This window comes from Pipistrellus hanaki (assembly GCF_964339955.1).
Source record: "Pipistrellus hanaki genome assembly, chromosome: 18".
NCBI lineage: Eukaryota > Metazoa > Chordata > Mammalia > Chiroptera > Vespertilionidae > Pipistrellus > Pipistrellus hanaki.
Window position 1 is genome coordinate 14,348,451 of NC_140520.1, and position 20,455 is coordinate 14,368,905.

At 47.8% G+C, this 20,455-nt stretch overlaps 1 protein-coding gene across 1 annotated transcript; it reads left to right on the plus strand.

The window, feature by feature from the left end:
- Positions 1–508: 508 nt before the first annotated feature.
- On the plus strand, positions 509–20,455 carry PRCC (proline rich mitotic checkpoint control factor). The gene is made up of 7 exons (XM_084866955.1): positions 509–1,253; positions 8,806–8,853; positions 10,742–11,308; positions 13,020–13,115; positions 15,575–15,718; positions 18,507–18,572; positions 20,017–20,455. Exons 1-7 carry the CDS (start codon positions 786–788, stop codon positions 20,101–20,103), a joined length of 1,476 nt encoding a protein of 491 aa, XP_084723081.1. The 5' UTR covers positions 509–785; the 3' UTR covers positions 20,104–20,455.

Consider the following 20,455-nt stretch of genomic DNA (forward strand, 5'->3'; position numbering starts at 1 on the left):
CCCAATTTCTTACAGGTCTCTTTTTTTGGGGTGTTTGATCCCAACTCCGGTTTCAGCCAACTGGGGAACTTCAGTTTATTTCCGTGTCACTTTCTCTTTAAGCGATTCCCCTCCTGCCCGCATCCCGCCACCTTCCCAGACTCCCTCTCATTCCCGGCATCACTTGCAGTTTCGAGGAGCACTACATCTCCCATAAGTCTTAGCGCTCAAGAGGCTTCCCCCTAGGGAACTTCAAGAACCGAAATGCTCTCCTCTCTGCCTCCATGATTACCGCGGTGACCGACGGGGCTGGTAGTCAACTAGGAGTTGTCGGGAGACAACTCCCCTCAAAAAAAAAAACCAAAAACCCTACTCATCCCAGAAGACATCGCGCCAGAGGCGGGTGGATTATCTGTCTTTCGGCGCGCCCCTTAATCCTCTCTCGGACTCCAACTCCCGCCGTGCCTTGCGCCGAGTTCCCTGCGGCAGTGAATGGGGCTATATCAAGGTCTTCTGGGAGTTGTAGTTCGCATTTTAGAGAGGGAAAGGAGGGGGCGGAGTGACGCGGCGGCCATTAGCTGTGTGTAGTTGCCCGGGACTGGGAGCTTAAGTGAAGAGGGAAGTCTTATTTCGGTGGAAATCAGCTGAGGCGATGGGCTACTGCCGGGGCTAGCCCTAGAGTACGGAGAAGGTGGACTTTACGGTTCCCCGCCCCGCCAAGTGGCGGGGCCCGCTAGGCCTCCGGGCATCACTGGTCTCAAGTAGGCCTGGTCTGCCGGCAAGGGCGCCCCCAAAGCGGAGGCGCCATGTCGCTGGTTGCTTACGCCAGCAGCGATGAAAGTGAGCCGGATGAAGCTGAGCCGGAGGAGGAGGAGGCGGCGGCCCCGACGTCTGGGCCTACTTTAGGGGGCTTGTTCGCTTCCCTCCCCGCACCCAAGGGTCCGGCCCTGCTGCCTCCGCCCCCTCAGATGCTGGCCCCAGCCTTCCCTCCTCCGCTGCTGCTGCCCCCACCCAGCGGGGACCCCCGGCTGCAGCCTCCTCCCCCCCTGCCCTTCGGCCTGGGAGGCTTCCCGCCACCTCCAGGCGTGAGCCCGGCTGAAGCTGCGGGGGTTGGGGAGGGTCTGGGGTTGGGGCTGCCCTCGGCCCTGGGCCCTGGCCTCAGCCTGCCCCCCCCTATCGGCGGTGCCGGGCCCCCCCTGGGGCTTCCCAAGCCAAAGAAGAGGACGAGGACGGAGCCCGTGAAGATTGCGGCGCCGGAGCTGCATAAGGGGGATGTGAGTATCCGAGGAGGGCACCCCTGCACCCCATCGGGTTTGGGCATGGGCACCGCGGTAAGGAAGGGCTCCCTCCTATGAATGCTGCTATCCATCCCAGACCACTGCTGGCTTCTTGCTACCGTGCAGTTCATGGAGCTGAAGTTTGCCAACTTCGGGGAGTGAAGGTGTGGGTGCATGCGGGTTCCCGCCTGCAGAAACTGGACCCGCCTGCAGAAGGGTCACGTACATCCCTGGGCCCCGAGCCCCAGGCTCCGGCCAGGGGACACTTGGTTCTGCTCCTTCTTGTAGCATCTTCTGCCTCGGGCTGGGTTTTTGGCTCCGTTTTGTTTTCCCTCTTCTGCTGAGAGCAGCATGGAATCTGGTACCTGAGAAGTGACAGCAGAGAGGATTCTTGGAGACCAGCCTCTCCCTTTGCCCTGAACTTAAGAGCATCAGGGTCTGAAGGAAAACAGTCGGAGTCCTGGATCCTATTTTTGGAGAGGAGTTAGGGAGGAAATTGAGTATTTGTTGAGTTCAGATCATTCCCTGCAAGTATGACAGAAGTCGAATTTTTACAGTTGCGAAACAGTTGTTCAGCATCTAAGATCTTAACCTGGTAAAGGACAGAGGGGTTAGGAGCTGGGTCTGCTGGAACCCCAGGTCTGGGACTCAGTTTCACCATTGAGGTGTTGTCAAGCTTAGGTGAATTTGGATGTGTGGGGACTATTTCTAGAAGAAGCAGCCAGGCTTATATTTTCTGTATTAGAGCAGAAAACTAGAAGGCCTTTTCTGGAACACTTTGGGGAGAGGGGCAGGTAGTGTTTTATATGTGTGTGTGTTCATTGAGCTCAGAGAGGGGGAGGGAGAGGGAGAGACAGATAAAAACATCGATGAGAGAGAAGTATCCATCGGCTGCCTCCTTCACATCCCCTACCGGAGCCTGAAACCCGGGTATGTGCCCTGACCAGTCACTGAGTTGGTGCATGGGTTGGTGCTTGACCACTGAGCCACACCAGCTGAACTGGGCAGGTAGTGTTTTAGAGTTATCCTGAGTTCCTTCTTTTCTCTTCTGAAAAGTTAACTGATCAGGCCCTGGCTTACCTTCGGTAATCGCTCCACACCCCCACACCCTCCAAGAGAAGCTTCTTGCTCTTAGCGCTTTTCTCCAGACCTCCTATCCTTCCTAGGGGCCCTTTCCATTCTTAGTTCTTACTGGTCCCTGGGTTTCTTCCCAGGTATCCTAACGTTCTCTTCCTCACCTCTTTCAGTTCTTAGCTTAAAAGACATGTTTTTTGCCCTAGCCAGTTTGGCTCAGTGGCTAGAGCATCGGCCTGCAGACTGAAGGGTCCCAGGTTCGATTCTGACCAAGGGCACATGCTCAGGTGGCGGGCTCTGTCTCTGAAATAAGTAGAAATATATATATTAAAAAAGACATGTTTTCAGTGAGGATTTCCTTGCCTCCCTATTTAAATTGCAATTTCCTATCACCCACTCTTCCTCACCCCTTTCTTTGTTTTATTTTTCTCTATAGCACTTACCACCGCCCAACATATATTATCTAGTTTGTTTATTTGTTTGTTTGTTTTTTAGAGAGGAAGGGAGAGGGAGAGAGAGATAGAAACAATGATGAGAGAGAATCATTGACCGGCTGCCTCCTGCACGCCCCACTCTGTGTATTGAGCCTGCATCCTGGGCATGTGCCCTGACTGGGAATCAAACCGTGACCTCCTGGCTCATAGGTTGACACTCAGCCACGCTGCCTCTCTCCTCCTGCTGGTATACAAGCAGACACGGCTTGAGGTTTATTTTAGTCACGCTGTGTCTCTAGGTTTAAAACAATGCTTGGCACATAGTGAGTACTATTGAGTATTTTCTGAGTGAATGAACTCGAATAAATCTGGATTATCCATGGAAAGGGGGCTGCAGAGTCTCCCTCCCTACGTGTTCCAAACTTTCTTCCGGATTCTTTCCTCCTCCTCTCTCACCTGAGCCTGTCATTTTTAAGTCTGGTCCAAAAAAGCCTCTTGCTGCCACCCTGAAATTTCCTTTGCCCTTGATTTAATCTGAAACAAAGGCAAGTCTCTGAATGTGACAGAGGAAAATAGGCTCATTTCCTTGGCATTCTCTTTTCTCCCTCTTCACGGTTCCCTCCCCAGACGGCGGTGTCCGGGGGAAGGTGGCACTTGAGCCAGCCTGCTCCTTCCGTGGCGGCCGAGAAGGCTCCCCGGCGGGCCTGTGGAGGAGGCCGGAGGAAAGCTGCGGGTGGGACTGGAGTCTTCCCTTTCGCCCGGCTGAAGTGACAGGACGCTGAGGACTCCCCACCCCACCCCTTCTTTGTCAGTCAACTCCCTGCGTTTCTGAGGGGAGTGTGTGACGTGGATCCTTAAAATGAAGGCACACTGGCCTTTAGCTGGCTCCGTGTCCCATTCTGTTCTGTTCAAGTTATTATCGTTCTCTGAACACATAATTCCCGGGGAAAGAAAGACTAAGAGAGGTCAAGATGATCAGGTGAGGGTGACCTTCCTCTTTAAAATCGTGCCCTCTCCAGCTCTCAGCCCCCCTACCTCTAAGCTTTGTGTCTGACACTTAGTAGGCTCTCAGTACACGTTTAAGTGAGTGAATTAGGTTTCCTTAAATAGTTTCCCTTTAGAGTTTGGTGCTAAAGTAGAAGTAATTAATGCCGAACTTTTATTAATTAAGTTAATTCAATATTGAGCTACTTCTCCGCCAGGCGCTAAGAGGATAGCAGTGAACGTGACAGACCCTGCTCCAAAGGAGCTTGTGGGCTATTGGGGGAGCTCAACAAGGAAACAGGTTTTAGGTCAAGTCAGAGGAGAGAGCTGGGCCATGGGAGCACACAGTCCAGAGGTTGGGGAGGCTTCTAGGAAGAGGGGATAGCTGAGGAGAGAAGGCAGAGGAGCAGGAGGTAGCAGAGAGAGCGTGGACTGGGGAGGAGCATCGGGCAGAGGGAATAACATGTGCAGAAGCCTGGAGGTGAGAGAAGTGAGTGCGGCGCAGCAGCTGGAGCCCATGAGAGGGCAGGGGAAGTGATGAGCGGAGGTGTTCCGGCCCTAGCTGGTTTGGCTTAGTGGATGGAGCATCAGCCTGGGGACTAAGGTCCTGGGTTCGATTCCCGTCCGGGGCACGTACCCAGGTTGCAGGCTCGATCCCCAGTGGAGGAGTAGGCAGGAGGCAGCCAATCAGTGATTCTCTCTCATCATCCATGTTTCTGTCTCCTTTCCTCTCTGAAATAATACATATACATATATGTACACACACACACACACACACACACACACACACACACATATGAAAAAAAGGTTAAGGCCAGATGATAAGAGGCCTTAGATGCCATGCAAAGGCCTTTCTATTCTGGGGTAGTGAAGGCTGAGCAAGAATTCTCTGATCACAGACAGTGAGAGGCTGGAGGGAGCAGGACTGTCAGAGACGCAGTGTGTGAGGTGATGGCCGTCTGGAAAAGGGAGTAGAGAGAATGAGGCTCCAGGTCTGTCAGGAGGGAGAAGTGATAAGACGAGGGCATTGATTGGATATCGTGGGTCAAGGTGAGGATTCAAGGTGGACCCCCTGCCTTTTGGCTCAGCCACTGGGAGAGTAGTGATGCCATTTATTTGGGGAATAAAAGAGGCAGAGCAGATTGGGCATTAGTTAGATTTAATTGGTTGCAAGTATCAAAAACCAACTCAAGCTAATTTAAATAGTAATGCGTCAAATACACTGAGGTGCCTCAGAAAGTGCCCTGATTAGGAATGGGGACTCACACGGCTTCTGGCACATTTGATTCATTCATCTGCAGACCGTTCCCTTTGTTTCTTATCAGTCTTCATTGCAGAAAGATGGCCACTCACACCTTGTTTTTTCATTTCCTTTTAGTGGTCAGCCAGATTGAACTACAATCTTAGTCCCAATTCTGGTTTTTCGGGAGAGATTCGCTTGATTTCAGTCACTCGTCAATTAGCTGCAGTCAGGGGATAGGTTAGCACCATATTCTGTCTCCGGCTGTCGCAGTCAGATTTCAGCTTTTGATGTATCTGAGGAGTTAGGAATGGACCTGAGGTGGACACTTGGTCTTCTTTCCCCTCTTATTCTTCCTCCCACCCAAGCTACCTCCAGACGCTGGTCGATTGTTGATTTCGTGGGCTTAGAGGATGCAGACTTCTAAAATAGAATATAGAAAACCCAAATTAGAAGAGCAAGTCTACTGACAGTTTTCTGACGGAATGTGCATTCCAAAGCAAACAGGGATTTTATACTTATTTGGATTAGTATGACCCATACTTTCAGATTCTTTACTGCAATAGTGGAAAGGTTGAAGCTATGAGATGGATTGTTAACCAGATAACTAAGACTTGACTGCAGCGGTTTAAGCTAAGATTTAGGCCTGAACAGAAAGGGAAAGAGTGCCCACTCACAGTCGTGGGGCACTTGCTTCACATCTGACATTGGCTGGGCACTTCGTGACTCTGAAAGGTGTTATTCCTGGTTCACAGATGAAATAGAAGTTTAGAGAACAGAGGCGATTCGCCTAAAACACACAGTTTGGTGGTAGCAGAAATCGTATATGCACCAGATAAGTTTTGTTCCGGCTATTGAAAAGATAGAAGGGCCTCGGGCAGACAGAAATAGGAAAGCAATACAATGAGGAGTGCAAAATGGGAGAGAAAATGATAACCTCACTGAAATGCAGATGTAAGCAGAAGGCATTTCAGACCAGAGAGTAAACTAAACGTTGGTGAATTAAGCTGATTGGGATAACAGCAGAGAGCAGTGTAGTAGTGATCTGAGTTTGAGCCCGGAGTGGAGGTGTGCATGGGGGTGGCAGGAGAGGGAGAGGGAGAGAGAGAGAGGGAGACTGTCTGTCTCTCTGACTGTCTGAGCTTGGGCCCTATTTCCTCCTTGGCTCCTGGCCGCGGTCACCAGCGATTGCTTTTCGGAGAGGCAGTCTGGGAGAAGCAGAGCCCGAGGAGATAAGAGAGAGGCTGCCGTGGGGAATGAGGCTCCGATAGATTAGCAGATCCCACTGGGCTTAGCTTAATGGAAAGTGTCTGTTTCCGTTCTTGCTCAGCAGTCTCGGGTGTGTGTGTCTTGTCACTCTTGGCAGCTGGAGCAGAGAGGACAGTGGTGGCCATTGAGGTTCAGGCTCTTGTGAGGCCAAGAAGAAATACAGTCCTTTCTTCTTAGGAGCCCTAGCTGTTTGGCTCAGTGGATAGAGCATCAGCCCGTGGACTGAAGGGTCCTGGGTTCAGTTCCGGTCAAGGGCATGTGCTTCCTTTGCAGGCTTGATCTTGGGGGGTGGGGGCCAACCAATCCGATGTGTCTGTCTCACATCCATGTTTCACTCTCTGTCTTTCCCCTCTCTTCCACTCTCTCTAAAAATCAATGGGAAAATATCCTCAGGTGAGAATTAGCCGGAGAGGGAGAGGGAGAATATATCAGTTTGTGCCTCCAAAAACGGGGAGTGCCTGTTCTGGCCTGCACACGTCCCCCAGTATTTGCAGCATCACCCGTTTCTCTGCGTTCATGGCACAGACCCCCTTAGATGGCCGTCCGCTGGCCTTTAGTACTCTGTAGGAGTGGGCTCCTCAGCTTCCATTTAATGCGCTCCTGTGGAAAACAGTGTCAGTTCCTCAAAAAGCTCATTAGAATGACCATGTGATCTAGCACTTTCACTCCTCGGTGAAAACAGTTAAAAGCAAGGACTCAGACGGGTTCTTGTGCACCACTGTTCACAGCAGCGGTCCTCACAGGTGCAAAGATGGCACAGCCCAAGTGCTCATCCGCAGATGAGTGAGCAGCACAGTCTGGTGTATGCGTACTCAGGAATATTATTCAGCCTTAAAAAGGATGCCTGCTATAACATGGATGCGTTTGAAGACCTTATGCTAACTAAATTAACTATACACAAAAGGACACATCTGTATGATGCCACTTCCGTTAGGAACCTGGATAGGCAGATTCATGGAGGCGGAAAGTAGAGGAGTTGTTACCGGGTGCTGGAGGGTGGGGAGTGGGAAATGGTGTTATCATTTAGTAGGTACAGAGTTTTTGTTTGGGATGATGGGAAAGTTCTGAAACCTGGCCGGCCTAGCTGGATGGTTGAGTGTCAACCTATGAACCAGTAGGTTGGGCCCGGTGGGGGGGGGGGGGGGGAGGGGGGAGGGAGAAGAGGGGTGTGTGTGTGGTGGGGGACGACACTGTGTGTGTGCAGGAGGCAGCCTATCAATGATTCTCATAATTGATGTTCTCTCCTCCCTTCCTCTCTGAAATCAACAACTATATATATATATATATATATATATATATATATATATATGTAGTTCTAGAAATAGTGGTGTTTGTTATACAATATTGTGAATGTAGTTAATGCCACTGAATTGTACACGTAAATGGTAAATGTTATATGTGTTTTGCTATGATAAAAAAGCCCAATATGCTTCTGTACCTCTCATCATCAAGGAAGTTCTCCTTGAGTCTAAATTAAGTACTGTGGGCCTAAGCTAAGCCCATTGCTTCTAGCCAGTTCTTGATAGAAGCTGAATTGATTTGCTTTTAAAATGCTCCAAGGCAGCTGTATTTCCTCCTCCCTCCATCCTTCCCAGGGTGACAGGAGAATATATGACACATCTTTTATCACTTGGATTGCTCATCTTTCTGCTTTTTGGAACTCTAAACCAAAATTTATTATCTCTCGTGAATATTTGGATAATTCCTTGCTGGGCTTTCCTGTCAGTTGAAAAAGATAAGCAGAGGATTGGAATTTGTGTAGAATCTTGGAGGTGATTCCTGCTTAATCATCTTTATTTATAGATGCCCAAGTCCTGAGATCAAATGGAAAGCTTTTAAGGTTCTCGGTTTGGGATTACTTTTAAAAATGAAATGTTAAAGTTTGTTGTTCATATGCCTTGCATCTTTCTGGTAGTTGAAGATACTAAGAATTAGTATTGAGTTAAAAGTTTAAGATATTTTTCAGTGTGAGAGCTTGTATTTGAAACAGTTCTGATGAGTCAGAGGCATAATTCAGATGACCTTCTGTCTTGCCCAGATTCTCACAGTCATCATTGCTTGCCTTCTTTCTGGACACGAACAACTGTTGAGCAGATAATAGATCATACTCGGAGAGGGAATGGATTTCTCCAATGGCTTTGACCTTTAATGCCTCATAGAGGAGTAGTTAACACACCACTTAACCCCACAGGAGTTGCCCGGCCCTGTGGTTATGTAGTCTATATAAGTGGTTTTAGAAATGAAGCTGAGATCAGGTGAGATTGTGGGCCAAATCCCATTCATCTTCTAGTGGACAGACGTATAGGAAGAATGGGTATAGCTTTTTATAATAGAAAGAACTAGAAATGGATGCACCGGGGTAAGAGAATGACAGACCAGGGGAGGGTCTCTGATGACTTTGAGAATAGGCGGGGGCTCTGCCTGGGGCCTGGGCCGAGGGTGGGTGTGCCCTTCACTGAGGCGCTTTATGCAATGTCTCCCCCTATCCCCCCACAGTCCCCCCACTGTCCTTCACCAGGAGGCCTTATTCCATCTCTTTTTCTCTTAGTCAGATTCCGAGGAAGACGAACCCACAAAGAAGAAAACTGTCCTTCAGGTAAGCTCCTGGCACAATAGCGGCCATTTTTCTCTTCCCATGTTAGTTCCTAAAGGACAGGATGTCGATGCTCAGCAGTTCCCAGGTCAGGCTCAGAACACACGCAAGCGTTTGAGGATCAACTGTTTCAGCACGATTTTGTTTCCTTCGCTAACATCAGGCTTGTGCCTCTCTGCCCTCTCCTCACGTTAGTGTGGTAGTTACCTCTTACAGGACAGGAGCGGTAGGGAGATGAAGTGGAACTCAGTTTGATTCATTATGTCTCAGGTAAAAGGATTATCTAGGAAAGATAGAATCAATGGATTCAAAATGATGTTAGGGAACATCTGTAATTTACTTTCAGAATTTTAATTTTTCCATTAAAGTTGACATACAGTATTATGCTTCAAGTGTACAACATAGTGATTAGACATTTATATCACTTAGAAAATGGTCACACCTTTCTCATACCCACCTGACATCATATATAGTTATTACAATATTATTGACTATATTCCCTTTGTATCCCCATGACTGTTTTATAACTGCTTATTTGTATTTCTTAATCCCTTCACCTTTTTCAACCAGCCCCTCAACCCCCCTCTCATCTGGCAGCAATCCATTTGTTCTCTGTATTAATGAGTTTGTTTTGAGAACATCTGTATCTTAAAATTATTCATCTTCTCCCTGTCTCATTTTTAAACTGGAAAATAAACACTTCAGTAGCACTTACTGTGTACCAGGCACTGTTCTAAGTGCTTTAGTAGCATCTAATTGATTTAATCCTTATAATATTGCCTGTCATGGTGTTATCATCATCTTGTATTACATCTGAAGAAACAGAGATTAAAGAACTTGCTGAAGATCAGACAGTTCTGTGTGTGTGTGGAGGGGGAGCGGCGACGAGGCAGGGCTGGAGAGCTGAGATTTAGACTCAGGTGGTCTGCCTATGGACCAAGCTCCTAGCTGTTATATTTGGCTGCTGCTCCGTAGCCAAGACCCAAGGTCCTCAACCAGACAGTGCCAGGAGGCGGTCTCTCTGCTGTTTTCTTTGTTTCCCCCATCCAGTTTCCTTATTCTGGCTCCCACACTTTCTTCCTGTTATACTTCACATTTAGGACTGTGCTATCAGCATGGCTTCCTGGGGGCGGGGGCGGGCATGGAGAGTGATGGGAGGCCACTGGCTCAGGTCAGAGGGCACCTCAGTGTAAAGAGCAGCTTTTGGGGTGGCAGGAAGAGATGAGGTTAGAGAACCTCCATTTCTTGGAGGACCAGTGACCTTATTCCATTCCCCTTGTAGTTAGGCCAGGCTGCCCTATAGCACACAGAAAGCAGAATCTGAGATTCTGTAGGTTAAATGCTTGACTCTGACATAAACGAGCTGAATATAACACATCTTTAGGGCTTTCCCTGGCAAAGGAGGGACCATTTGGCAACATGTATGAAGGTCTCTTTGGACAGAGCCTTGTTCTTGACTTTAGGGCAATCCAAAGGCGGCAGCAAGTTCCCTTTAAGAGGAACCTTCAGGACGTGGAGAGAGGTCAGGTGGACAGCTGAGAGAGCCCTGGGCTTTTTGGGAAGAAGGATGATGAGGTTAAGAGCATCATATTTGACAAGAACACCGTCCGGGGAGGCTCCGTGGCAGAGCAGTGGGGCTGGTGGGGGTGGAGCCAAGGAGAACAGGGATGACATCTTACCTGGGAGGAGCAGCCGCGGAAAAGAAGGGCCTGAGATAGGAGTTAGGCCCAGATTGGGTCACTGGAGGAGGTGAAGGTGAGAAAGCAACAGGGCTGGTAAGGTTTGAGGCTCGAGCACAGATCTGTAATTCTTGTTCTTGACATTAGCAGTACATATCGTAACAGTTCACTTGTCATCTTTCTTTCCTGCTTCCCTGAACCGGGCTCACCAGGGATCTGGCCAGGGGACCGGTTTGTCTGCCTTGCTTCCCCAACCTAAAAACCTGACTGTGAAAGAGACTAACAGGTTGCTCCTGCCCCATGCCTTCTCTCGGAAACCCTCGGATGGCTCCTCTGACACTAAGCCTTCCAGACAGGCTTCTAAGACCAAGCCCTCCTCTCTTGCCCCTGTTGTGGGCACCACAACCACCACGCCGTCGCCCTCCGCCATCAAGGCTGCTGCCAAGAGTGCCGCCCTGCAGGTGACGAAGCAGATCACACAGGAGGAGGACGACAGTGACGAGGAAGTGGCCCCCGAGAACTTTTTCTCCCTCCCCGACAAGGCTGAGCCGCCTGGAGTTGAGCCATACCCTTACCCCCTTCCCTCTGTCCCTGAAGAGCTGCCTCCAGGCACGGAGCCAGAGCCCGCCTTCCAGGATGACGCAGCCAATGCGCCCCTCGAATTCAAGATGGCAGCAGGCTCCAGTGGGGCCCCTTGGATGCCCAAGCCTGGGGACGACTACAGCTACTGTCAGTTCTCCGCATATGGCGATGCCAATGCCGCTGGTGCTTATTATCAGGTGGGTAGCAGAGAACGTTGGAGCCTGGCGGTCGGAGAGCTTTGGGCCAGAGATACAGCCTCTGGGCATCGCTTTGGCTGAACTAAAAATCTTCCAGTGGTTTTCCTATACCTCTCAGGCCTCATTTTGACAATCGTTTCCTGCTAACCTGGGATGGTTGGAAGGCTTAAGTCCTTTCGACCACTGTGATTCTCTGGTCAGTGTTATTCTTATTTTCAGTTTGGGCATGGGTAGGGACCCTTTTCAGATCAGGAACTCAAACAATTGTGTTTCCTAGGTGTTGGCTGTTAAACCTTGTTTTATCCCATTGCTAATCAGGGACAATTTGTCTTCCCTATACATTGTTAGGAGGAAAGAAGATGAGAGTGTTTTGACCTCTTTGGGGTGGGGGAGGGGAAGGGAATGAGATGCTATTTAAATCAGAAACCTCTTGTTTACATCCAGCAAATGAATAACAAAATGGAGTTCTGTGTCCAGTTATAAACATCATTGAGGCAATCTATGCAAATTAAGACCCTTTAAATACACTAGGGGACCCTGTAATGTAAATATCTTACTGTGAATACAGTTGATCCTTGAACAAGGAGAGGGTTAGGGGGCTGACATCCCCATCCCTGCACAGGCCAAAGCCCTCTTACAACTTTCCATTCCCCCAAAACTTAGCTACTATTAGCCTACTGTTGACTGGAAGCTTTACCGGTAACATAAATAGCTGATTAGCACATATTTTGTATATTATGTGTATTATATACTACTATATTCTTACAATAAAGTAAGCTAGAGAAGAGGAAATACCTTTACAGTGTTGGACAAAATCCACATGTAAGTGGAGCCATGCAGTTCAAATTCCTGTTATTCAAGGGCCAGCTGTACTATGGAAAATCATAATCGTTCTGGATTTTTATATAGTATTTTGATTTAGTCACTATTAAACCTTATTTCCTATTTAGCTCTCTATAAAATGAATGTTCTTACAGGGCATTTGGAATTTTGGGCAAAGGTGGAAGGATTAGGAAAAATGTGGGCAGGGTAGACACAGTTTCTCAGTCCCGTGGCTGCCTGGCTCGGCTTCAGCAGGGGCCTTGCCTTCTAGGGTCCATAGCGGCATCTGCACAGCTCACCCCTAAGGAGAAGCGTCAGATTCCTGAACCAAAAATTCTGTAACACAAACTTGCTCTGTCCCCCGCTTTGGGAATTCCATACCGCCACAAGGTGGTTGTTTTTAGCATCAGGGACCCAGAAGCCTTCCTGCCCATTCATTATGGGCAGTCTCCCTGTGACTAAGTCCTAAATAGGATGAGGAACAGGAATGACGGCCTCACATCTTCTGCCCCCTCTCACATCAGAGCTTATTAAGGACTTATGAGCAGAAGCAGAGCCGGGGCCACAGTAGGTACAAAGGTGGGAATCACTCTTGGGAAGCAGCTGAGGGAGCAGGGTGTAAACTGAAGCAGGAGAGAATCTATTTCTTGTCACCCTTTCCTAAAAATACCCATCTGTCTGGATGACGCCTATCAGGAAAGCTGCAAAAATTGTCTTGAATTGTGGGAGAGGTCCTTAGGATCAGTGCCTTTAACGGTCCATCTGAGGGCTCTGTAGGGTGGGCGTCACCATTACCTCTTGGATGAGGGTGTTCTTGGTTCCTGGGCAGACCTTGTCCCCTCTCCACTGTGCCCTCAGTTGATGTGCCTTTTTCTTTCCTTGGCTGCAGGATTATTACAGTGGTGGCTACTATCCTGTACAGGACCCGACCCTGGTACCCCCCCAGGAAATTGCTTCAGATGCCTCCTTTATCGATGATGAAGCAGTAAGTTAACAAAGCACAAGTGACCGTCTTTGACCCACAGGCAAATCTGAAGCTAAAGGAAATTCTCTTTAAAACTATACAGTTAGGACTAGGTGTGGTAGCACATAGCTGAGAATCTCCAAATAATAGGGCTTCTATAAGAGAAGGTCATTATTTTCCTCATAAAAGAAGAGGTGGGAGAGCCAGGCAGGACTGGTGGGACAGTTCCACAGAGTTGTCAGGGGTCCAGTCCTCCTGATCATTATTTTGCCACCTCTGGATTGTGGCCTTTATTTTTATGGTCAGTGACAGCAGCTGAGGCTACAGCTGCCACATCTGCATTGCATCTGGCCCTCTGCTGTTGGGTGGGAAAGAAAGAGGAGAGACATTTTCCCTCCCCTTTTCTCTAAGTTCACTTCTACTGCTATTTCATTGACTGGAATCTGGTCACATGACCTTACCAGGTTGTAGGGGAGCCTAGGAAATGTAGTCCTTTAGTTGGGTGATAATATATATCTAGGCAAAATCTTGGTTCATTCACTGGACAGGAGAAGGGAAGAATGGATTTGGGGAGGAACAGCACCACACTAAGTAACTCCTGGTGTTCATGTGACTGGATCTCCTGCTGCTGAGCTTCTCAGCCTCCGCACAAGGGAATATAAAACCGTATGTCCTATGGCCATGAGGCCATGTTCAGGTCATAAAGTATTGTTTTATCTATAGGGTTGTCACAGCCTATTGAGAGGAGGGACTGGAAATAGAGGCTGCTTCCTCTTTGCATGCAGATTCTTAAAAAAAAATAAAATATTTCTAGCCCCGTTGGCATGTGCAACAACAACAATAAAAACCAATTTCTACTTACCTGTTCACAGAAAGGTGTGAACCTTTGCATACTTCTTTGCCTGTGGTTAATATTGTGTGTGTCCACCCCCCTTTTTATCTATCTATCTATCTATTTATTTATTTATTAATTTTTTAAAATAATTTTATTTTTATTTATTTATTTTTAAATATATTTTATTGATTTTGTACAGAGAGGAAGGGAGAGGGATAGAAAGCTAGAAACATCGATGAGAGAAAGTCATCGATCAGCTGCCTCTTGCACACCCCCTACTGGGGATATGCCCGCAACCAAGGTACATGCCCTTGACCGGAATCGAACCCCGGTCCCTTCAGTCCCCAAGCCGACGCTCTATCCATTGAGCCAAACCGGTCTCGGCCCTTTTTTTTTTTTTTAAAAATAGTGCTTTAAAAAAATATTTTTATTGATTTCAGAGAGGAAGGGAGGGGAAGAGAGTAGAGACATCAATGAAGAGAGAGAATCACTGATCGGTTGCCTTCTGCACGCTCCCCACTGAGGATCAAGCCTGAAATCCAGGCATGTGCCCTGACTGGGAATTGAACCATGACTTCCTGGTTCATAGGTCGATGCTCAACCATTGAGCCACACTGGCCAGGCTGTATGTCCTTCTTGACAAGTTCCATAGTTGGGTTCTTTTTGTTCTAAGCCTAAGAGGCCTCGGGGAGCTGCTCGTCCATGGCTAAAGTCATTTATTGTGGGTAAAGTGACCTAGAGGCCTCAATGCTCAGACAAGGACCTGGCTCTCACTGAAATCCGAATGTTTTGATTCCTCAGCACCCACACTCCCTTCCAGGAACATCTTTGGGTGACTGTGAAGTGATCTGTTTGCTTCGTGAGGGGGAAGAGGAAAGAGTAGTGCATGGTTTCCTAGAGAATTTGCCAGGCCTTTTCCTATAACACTCCCTCTCTATGCACCTCCATGTTTCCCCTCTCTGATGTCTGCTCTGGTCTGGGGTCTGCTGAATTGGTGATACGAAACCAATGAGAAGGAGGAATAGACATGTAAAAAGAACTGATTTCCAGAGCATTCCTAGATTTTTTGTATCCCAAATTGTTAATTTGAAAACTATGCTATCCTGGCCCTGACTGGTTTGGCTCAGTGGAGAGAGCGTCGGCCTGCAGATTGAGAGGTCCCAGGTTCAATTCCGGTCAAGGGCATGTACCTTGGTTGCAGGCATATCCCCAGTAGGAGATGTGCAGGAGGCAGCTGGTTGATGTTTCTTTCTCTTCGATGTTTCTAACTCTATTTCTCACCCTTCCTCTTTGTAAAAAATCAATAAAATATATTTTTTTTTTAAAAAAAGAAAACTATGCTATCCTTTAGGAAGATACAATTTATAGTAATATGAGTGCAAATTCATACAGATTATTTTCAGTTATCACTTATGTTTGGAAATGTCTCTTGACCTTCCTTTCCCTGAGTCCAGGAGAACTGAGAAGTAGCCATGCATCTGGCATCAGGGCAGCTTGGCAGGGAGCAAGGTGAAATAATATATTACAGAGGGGAAGTGAGGATGTGATGGAATTGGGGAGTCACGAAACCATTTGGTAACATATGGGTCCTTAGCCACATCTCCTAATCCTAATCCCCCACTCCTGCATTTTTCTCCTTTTCCAGTTTAAGCGGCTGCAGGGCAAGAGGAACCGAGGGAGGGAGGAGATCAACTTTGTGGAGATCAAAGGTGATGACCAGCTCAGTGGGGCCCAGCAGTGGATGACCAAGTCATTGACAGAAGAGAAATCCATGAAGTCGTTCAGCAAAGTAAGTGGGAAAGGTCTATTGAGGGGCAAACGTGGGAGGCCCCAGAGCAGAATGTGCTCCTGCTCCTTCCTGTTACTGTCAGCAGCGCATTTAGCAAGTGCCTTTGTCAGTGGTATTAGAGCATGCACTAGCCTCACAGACACTGCTTCTGCCTCCAGAACTTTGCAGCACGTTGCTCTCCATCTGGACGGTGGAGTCTGGTTGCTGAGCTGGACGGTGGAGCAGTTTCCCAGTTGGGAAGATGCTACCATGTGTTGTGGCCCCTTCCGTGGCTGGATAGAACCCATGGCGTCCCCACCCTCTCCCTACTGCCATGCCCTCTCTCCATCCCATAAGCTGGGACTCTGCTCAGCATATCTTTGAGGTATGGGTACCACAGCGCTCAGAAGCCCCGGGATCCTAGGTTCTCTGTGCAACCCCTCCTTTCTCCTTTCCATTATTTATTGTAGCCATCTGTGGTCTTTTTAAAAAATTTGTTTTTATTGATTTTAGAGAAGAAAGGAGAGAGAGAAACATTGGTGTCAGCTGCCTCCTGAATATACCCTGACTGGGGATTGAACCCACAACCTGGGTATTTGCCCTGACCAGGAATCAAACCAGCAACCTTTTGGAGCACAGGATGACAATCAACCAACAAAGCCACACTGGCCAGGACCACTTGCGGGGTCTCTTCATATGCTATATTCCTCGCATTCCCACACCGCACTCCCACCTTCTCTGGGCTAGTTGTCTTCATTCAGAATGATGACCATCTACCTAGTAGCTGAGTACAGCAAATGTGGACAATTATGAGCCTGCCATAGGGGGAGGATGGGGGGAAACCTTGGATTCCAGCCCAGCACCAGCAAGGCCAAGGTCGGGCATCTTATTACCTTCTCGTTTGTTTTATTTGCAGCCACAGATGGCCATCTGAGCCCTAGCCATTTGTTTTAACTGAATGCTGGCGGTCATGTAGGACAGAGCAAAGGACAGTGGTTAGATCAGTATAGATCCATCACTGTTTACTGGAAAACCCACTTAGAGCACGCTCTACTAACTGTGGGTGGAGAGAGTTACCATCACTCAGTAACGGCGACCGCTGTTAATGCTCGCTGTGGGCCACGGATGGCGCTGGATGTTTCATGTTCCTCATCTTTAACTGTCACATTAAATGACATTAAGTAGCAGCAAGGAATTGGAGCTTGCTATTTTCCCTGGTCTAAGTTTCTTTTCCACCATCTCAATGCATTGAGCTAGATTTTTTAAAAAGACAGGCCCTGGCCATTGTGGCTCAGTTGGTTGTTACCATCCTGTACACCGCAGGTTCTGTTTCCGGTTAGGGCACACACTTAGGTTGTGGGTTCGGTCTCCTGTTGGGAGTGGGTTTGGTTCCCAGTTGGGACATGTATGGGAGGCAACCAATTGATGTTTCTCTCTCTCTTTCTCTCTCTCTCTGTCTCTCTTCCTTCCTCTTTCTAAAATCAACAAATGTATTCTCTAGTGAGGATTAGAAAAAATAAAAATAAGCCCGGCCTGTGTGGTTCAGTAGTTGAGCACTAACCCATGAACCAGGAGGTCACGGTTCTATTCTTGGTCAGGGCACCAGGGCACATGCCCAGGTTTCCGGCTTGATCCCCAGTAGGAGGCGTGCAGGGGCAGCCAATCCATGATTCTCCCTCACTGGTGTTTCTATCTCTCCTCCCTTCCTATCTTGAAATGAATAAAAAAAATTTTTTTTAAATAAAGTAAAAATAAAAACGAAGATAAAGATGCGGATCTTGTCCCTGCGGAGTTCACAGTGCAGTTGGGGAAAACAGATTTAAGGACACTTGAGTATAAATGATTATAGTGCAAATTGATTACATAAGTGCTGAGGAGACTCCAGAGAGTTTGGGAGTTAGGTGGGGCTAATTAGGAAGCTTCTAGTCTGAGAGAACACTGGCAGAGGACAGAAAAAGCACAGAGTGAAAGCCCAGACCAATACAGATTGTGACAGTAAATCTTTCGCATCATAATTTGGTTAGGGGTTCAGTGTAGTTATGGGTGGAGGTTGGATGATTGGAGAGAGGTGGAGAGATGGTGAAAATTCCAGTTCCAGGGAAGCTGTTGGTACTCACTAGGATGGGGGAGGTGGGGATTTAGCCAAAGGTGATTGATGGTAGAGAGTTTGGTAAACAGTACCCGTATTTCCCCGAAAATAAGACATCCTCCGAAAATAAGACCTAGCGCATGGAAAGATAAGACATCCCCTGAAAATAAGACCTTGCGCAGCTTTGGGAGAAAAAATTAATATAAGACACTGTCTTATTATATTTTCGGGGAAACAGGGTAGGTAAGAGACAGGCTTGATATCTGGACTGACTGGAGAGTGGGGGACAGAGATGAACAGGGCTTCAGGGGTTGTGAGAGGGGAGGGAGGCCCATGCTCTGGCACTTAAGCTGCTGTAGATGGACTATAGGCAATTCAATTGGTGTCAAGTGTTCACTGTGGGCAGAGCTTGGTGCTGGGGTGGGATGGGGTTATTAAGAAATAGAAGACAGAGTTCTGACAAAGTATTTCCAGTCTAATGGGGATATTAGCAGGCTATTTCAGGCAAGTATTTCGAGCTTGGGTTTTTTTGCATAAGAGCTTTAATAAAAATAATTGCTTTGTAAGTATATAGGCATAAAAACAGCTCCAGACGCACTTTTCTCCCCCAGGACTTGGGCAGTGTCTTTGGTTTCCCATTCCCCATCATTGCACCATCTGGGCCCCTGAAAAACTGCTTTTCTTCCTGTGGGCTAATGGCTGTGTTTTCTCCCCTTGCAGAAGAAAGGTGAGCAGCCAACAGGCCAGCAGCGGCGGAAACACCAGATCACGTATCTGATTCATCAGGTGAGAGCCCGGCAGGATCCCTAAAACCTGAGAGTTTAAAGGCTGAGCTGAAAGCCAGGTGGCAGGCACCAACTCTGGGAAAGCGTCCCCTGCCATTCTCCATGTGGCCACTAGGAGTGTGTGTGTCCTTCAGAATTACTGCTCTTTCATTCTCCTTTCATATAAAACTCAGGTACAGGTGCTAAAGTAAACTCTGTCCAAAACATAAATGTAGGGGGAGTGAAATAGTTTATGGCTGCCCCCTGCAAGCCCCCCTGGGGATCGAGCCGGCAACCCGGGCATGTCCCTTGACCAGATTCAAACCTGGGACCTCTCAGTCCACAGGCTAATGCTCTGTCCATTGAGTTAAACCGGCCAGGGCTTTTTTTTTTTTTTAATATATTTTTATTGATATTTTAGTTTAATTTATATGCGTTTCAGGTGTCCATCATAATGGTTAGACATTTATGTAATTTATGAGGTGGTTCCCCCAATAAATCTAGTACCCATCTGGCACCATCCATAGTTATTATAATACTAGAGGTCCGGTGCACAAATTTGTGCATGCGTGGGGGGTGTCCCTTGATCGGGGCTGATAGGGGGCCATCTCGACAAGATCCAATGGGGCGAGGAGGAGTCCAGGGGGGCAGGGACCTCCGGAGGTTGGCTGTGGAGCACACTGACCACCAGGGGGCAGCTCCTATATTGAGCATCTGCCCCCATTGTCAGTGCGCTTCACAGTGACTGGTCAACCAGTCATTTGGTTGCTTAGGCTTTTATATATTTAGATGGACTATATTCCCTGTGCTGTATTCTATTATATAAATACATATTTTAAAAATATATTTTATTGATTCTTTACAGAGAGGAAGAGAGAGAGGGATATAGAGTTAGAAACATCAATGATAGAGAAACGTCGATTAGTTGCGTCCTGCATACTCTCCCTGGGGATGTGCCCGCAACCAACGTACATGCCCTTGACCGGAATCAAACCCCGGACCCTTCAGTCTGCAGGCTGACGCTCTATCCACTGAGCCAAATTGGTTTTGGCTTATTATACTTTAAAAAAAAAAATATTGATTTCAGAGAGGAAAGGAAAAGGAGAGAGAAACATCAGTGATGATAGAATCATTGATGGCTGCCCCCTACTGGGGATAGAGCCTGCAACTCGGCATATGCCAAAGCCGGAAATTGATATTAGCCTATGATTTTCTTTTTCTTTTTTTTAATGTTTTGTCTGGTTTGGGAGGCCACGGTTTGATTCCTGTCAGGGCACATGCTCAGATTGTGGGCTCAATCCCCAGTGGGGGGTGTGCAAGAGGTAGCCAATCAGTGATTCTCTCTCATCATTGATGTTGCTTCTACCTTCCCTCTAAAATAAGTAAAAAAATATATTTTAAAATATTCTTTAAAAAAAACCAAACACCTCAGTTTGACTCTCCCTGCCCTTTCTTCCTTGCCGCAGGCTAAGGAGCGAGAGCTGGAGCTGAAGAACACTTGGTCCGAGAACAAGCTCAGCCGCCGGCAAACCCAAGCCAAGTACGGGTTCTAGGCTCCGGACCTGCCTGCAGATCCCAGGATCGCCAGCAGCCCCACTGGCCCTGCCCTTTGGGACACCAGCTGCGCCAAGCCCAGGACCTCTTTCCTTGAGGATCTAGCCCTCGCCTCTGCGAGAATGAACATATTTGATAGATTTTTCTTACAAAAGTTAGAAAACTCAGCTCCTTTCTGTCTTGGAGCTAGCAAAGACTTGAGTGACGCCTCCGAAGGGGCTCAGAGTTCTTGGATGGGAATTTGCTCCCTGTTGGGTGTGATGAAATGTTGAACCCCTCCCTCCGCCTTTTTTTTTTTTTTTTTTTTTTAAAACCAGGGATGTCTGTTGAAATAAAACATTCAGTCTGACA

What these genes read in the sequence shown, in the direction of transcription:
- PRCC (XM_084866955.1), top strand. Translation starts at nt 786, where the DNA reads ATGTCGCTGGTTGCTTACGCCAGCAGCGATGAAAGTGAGCCGGATGAA. An exon ending in CGGAGCTGCATAAGGGGGAT is followed by an intron (nt 1,254 to 8,805) that starts GTGAGTATCCGA and finishes TTTTTCTCTTAG; the next exon opens with TCAGATTCCGAGGAAGACGA. An exon ending in CCTTTATCGATGATGAAGCA is followed by an intron (nt 13,116 to 15,574) that starts GTAAGTTAACAA and finishes CTCCTTTTCCAG; the next exon opens with TTTAAGCGGCTGCAGGGCAA.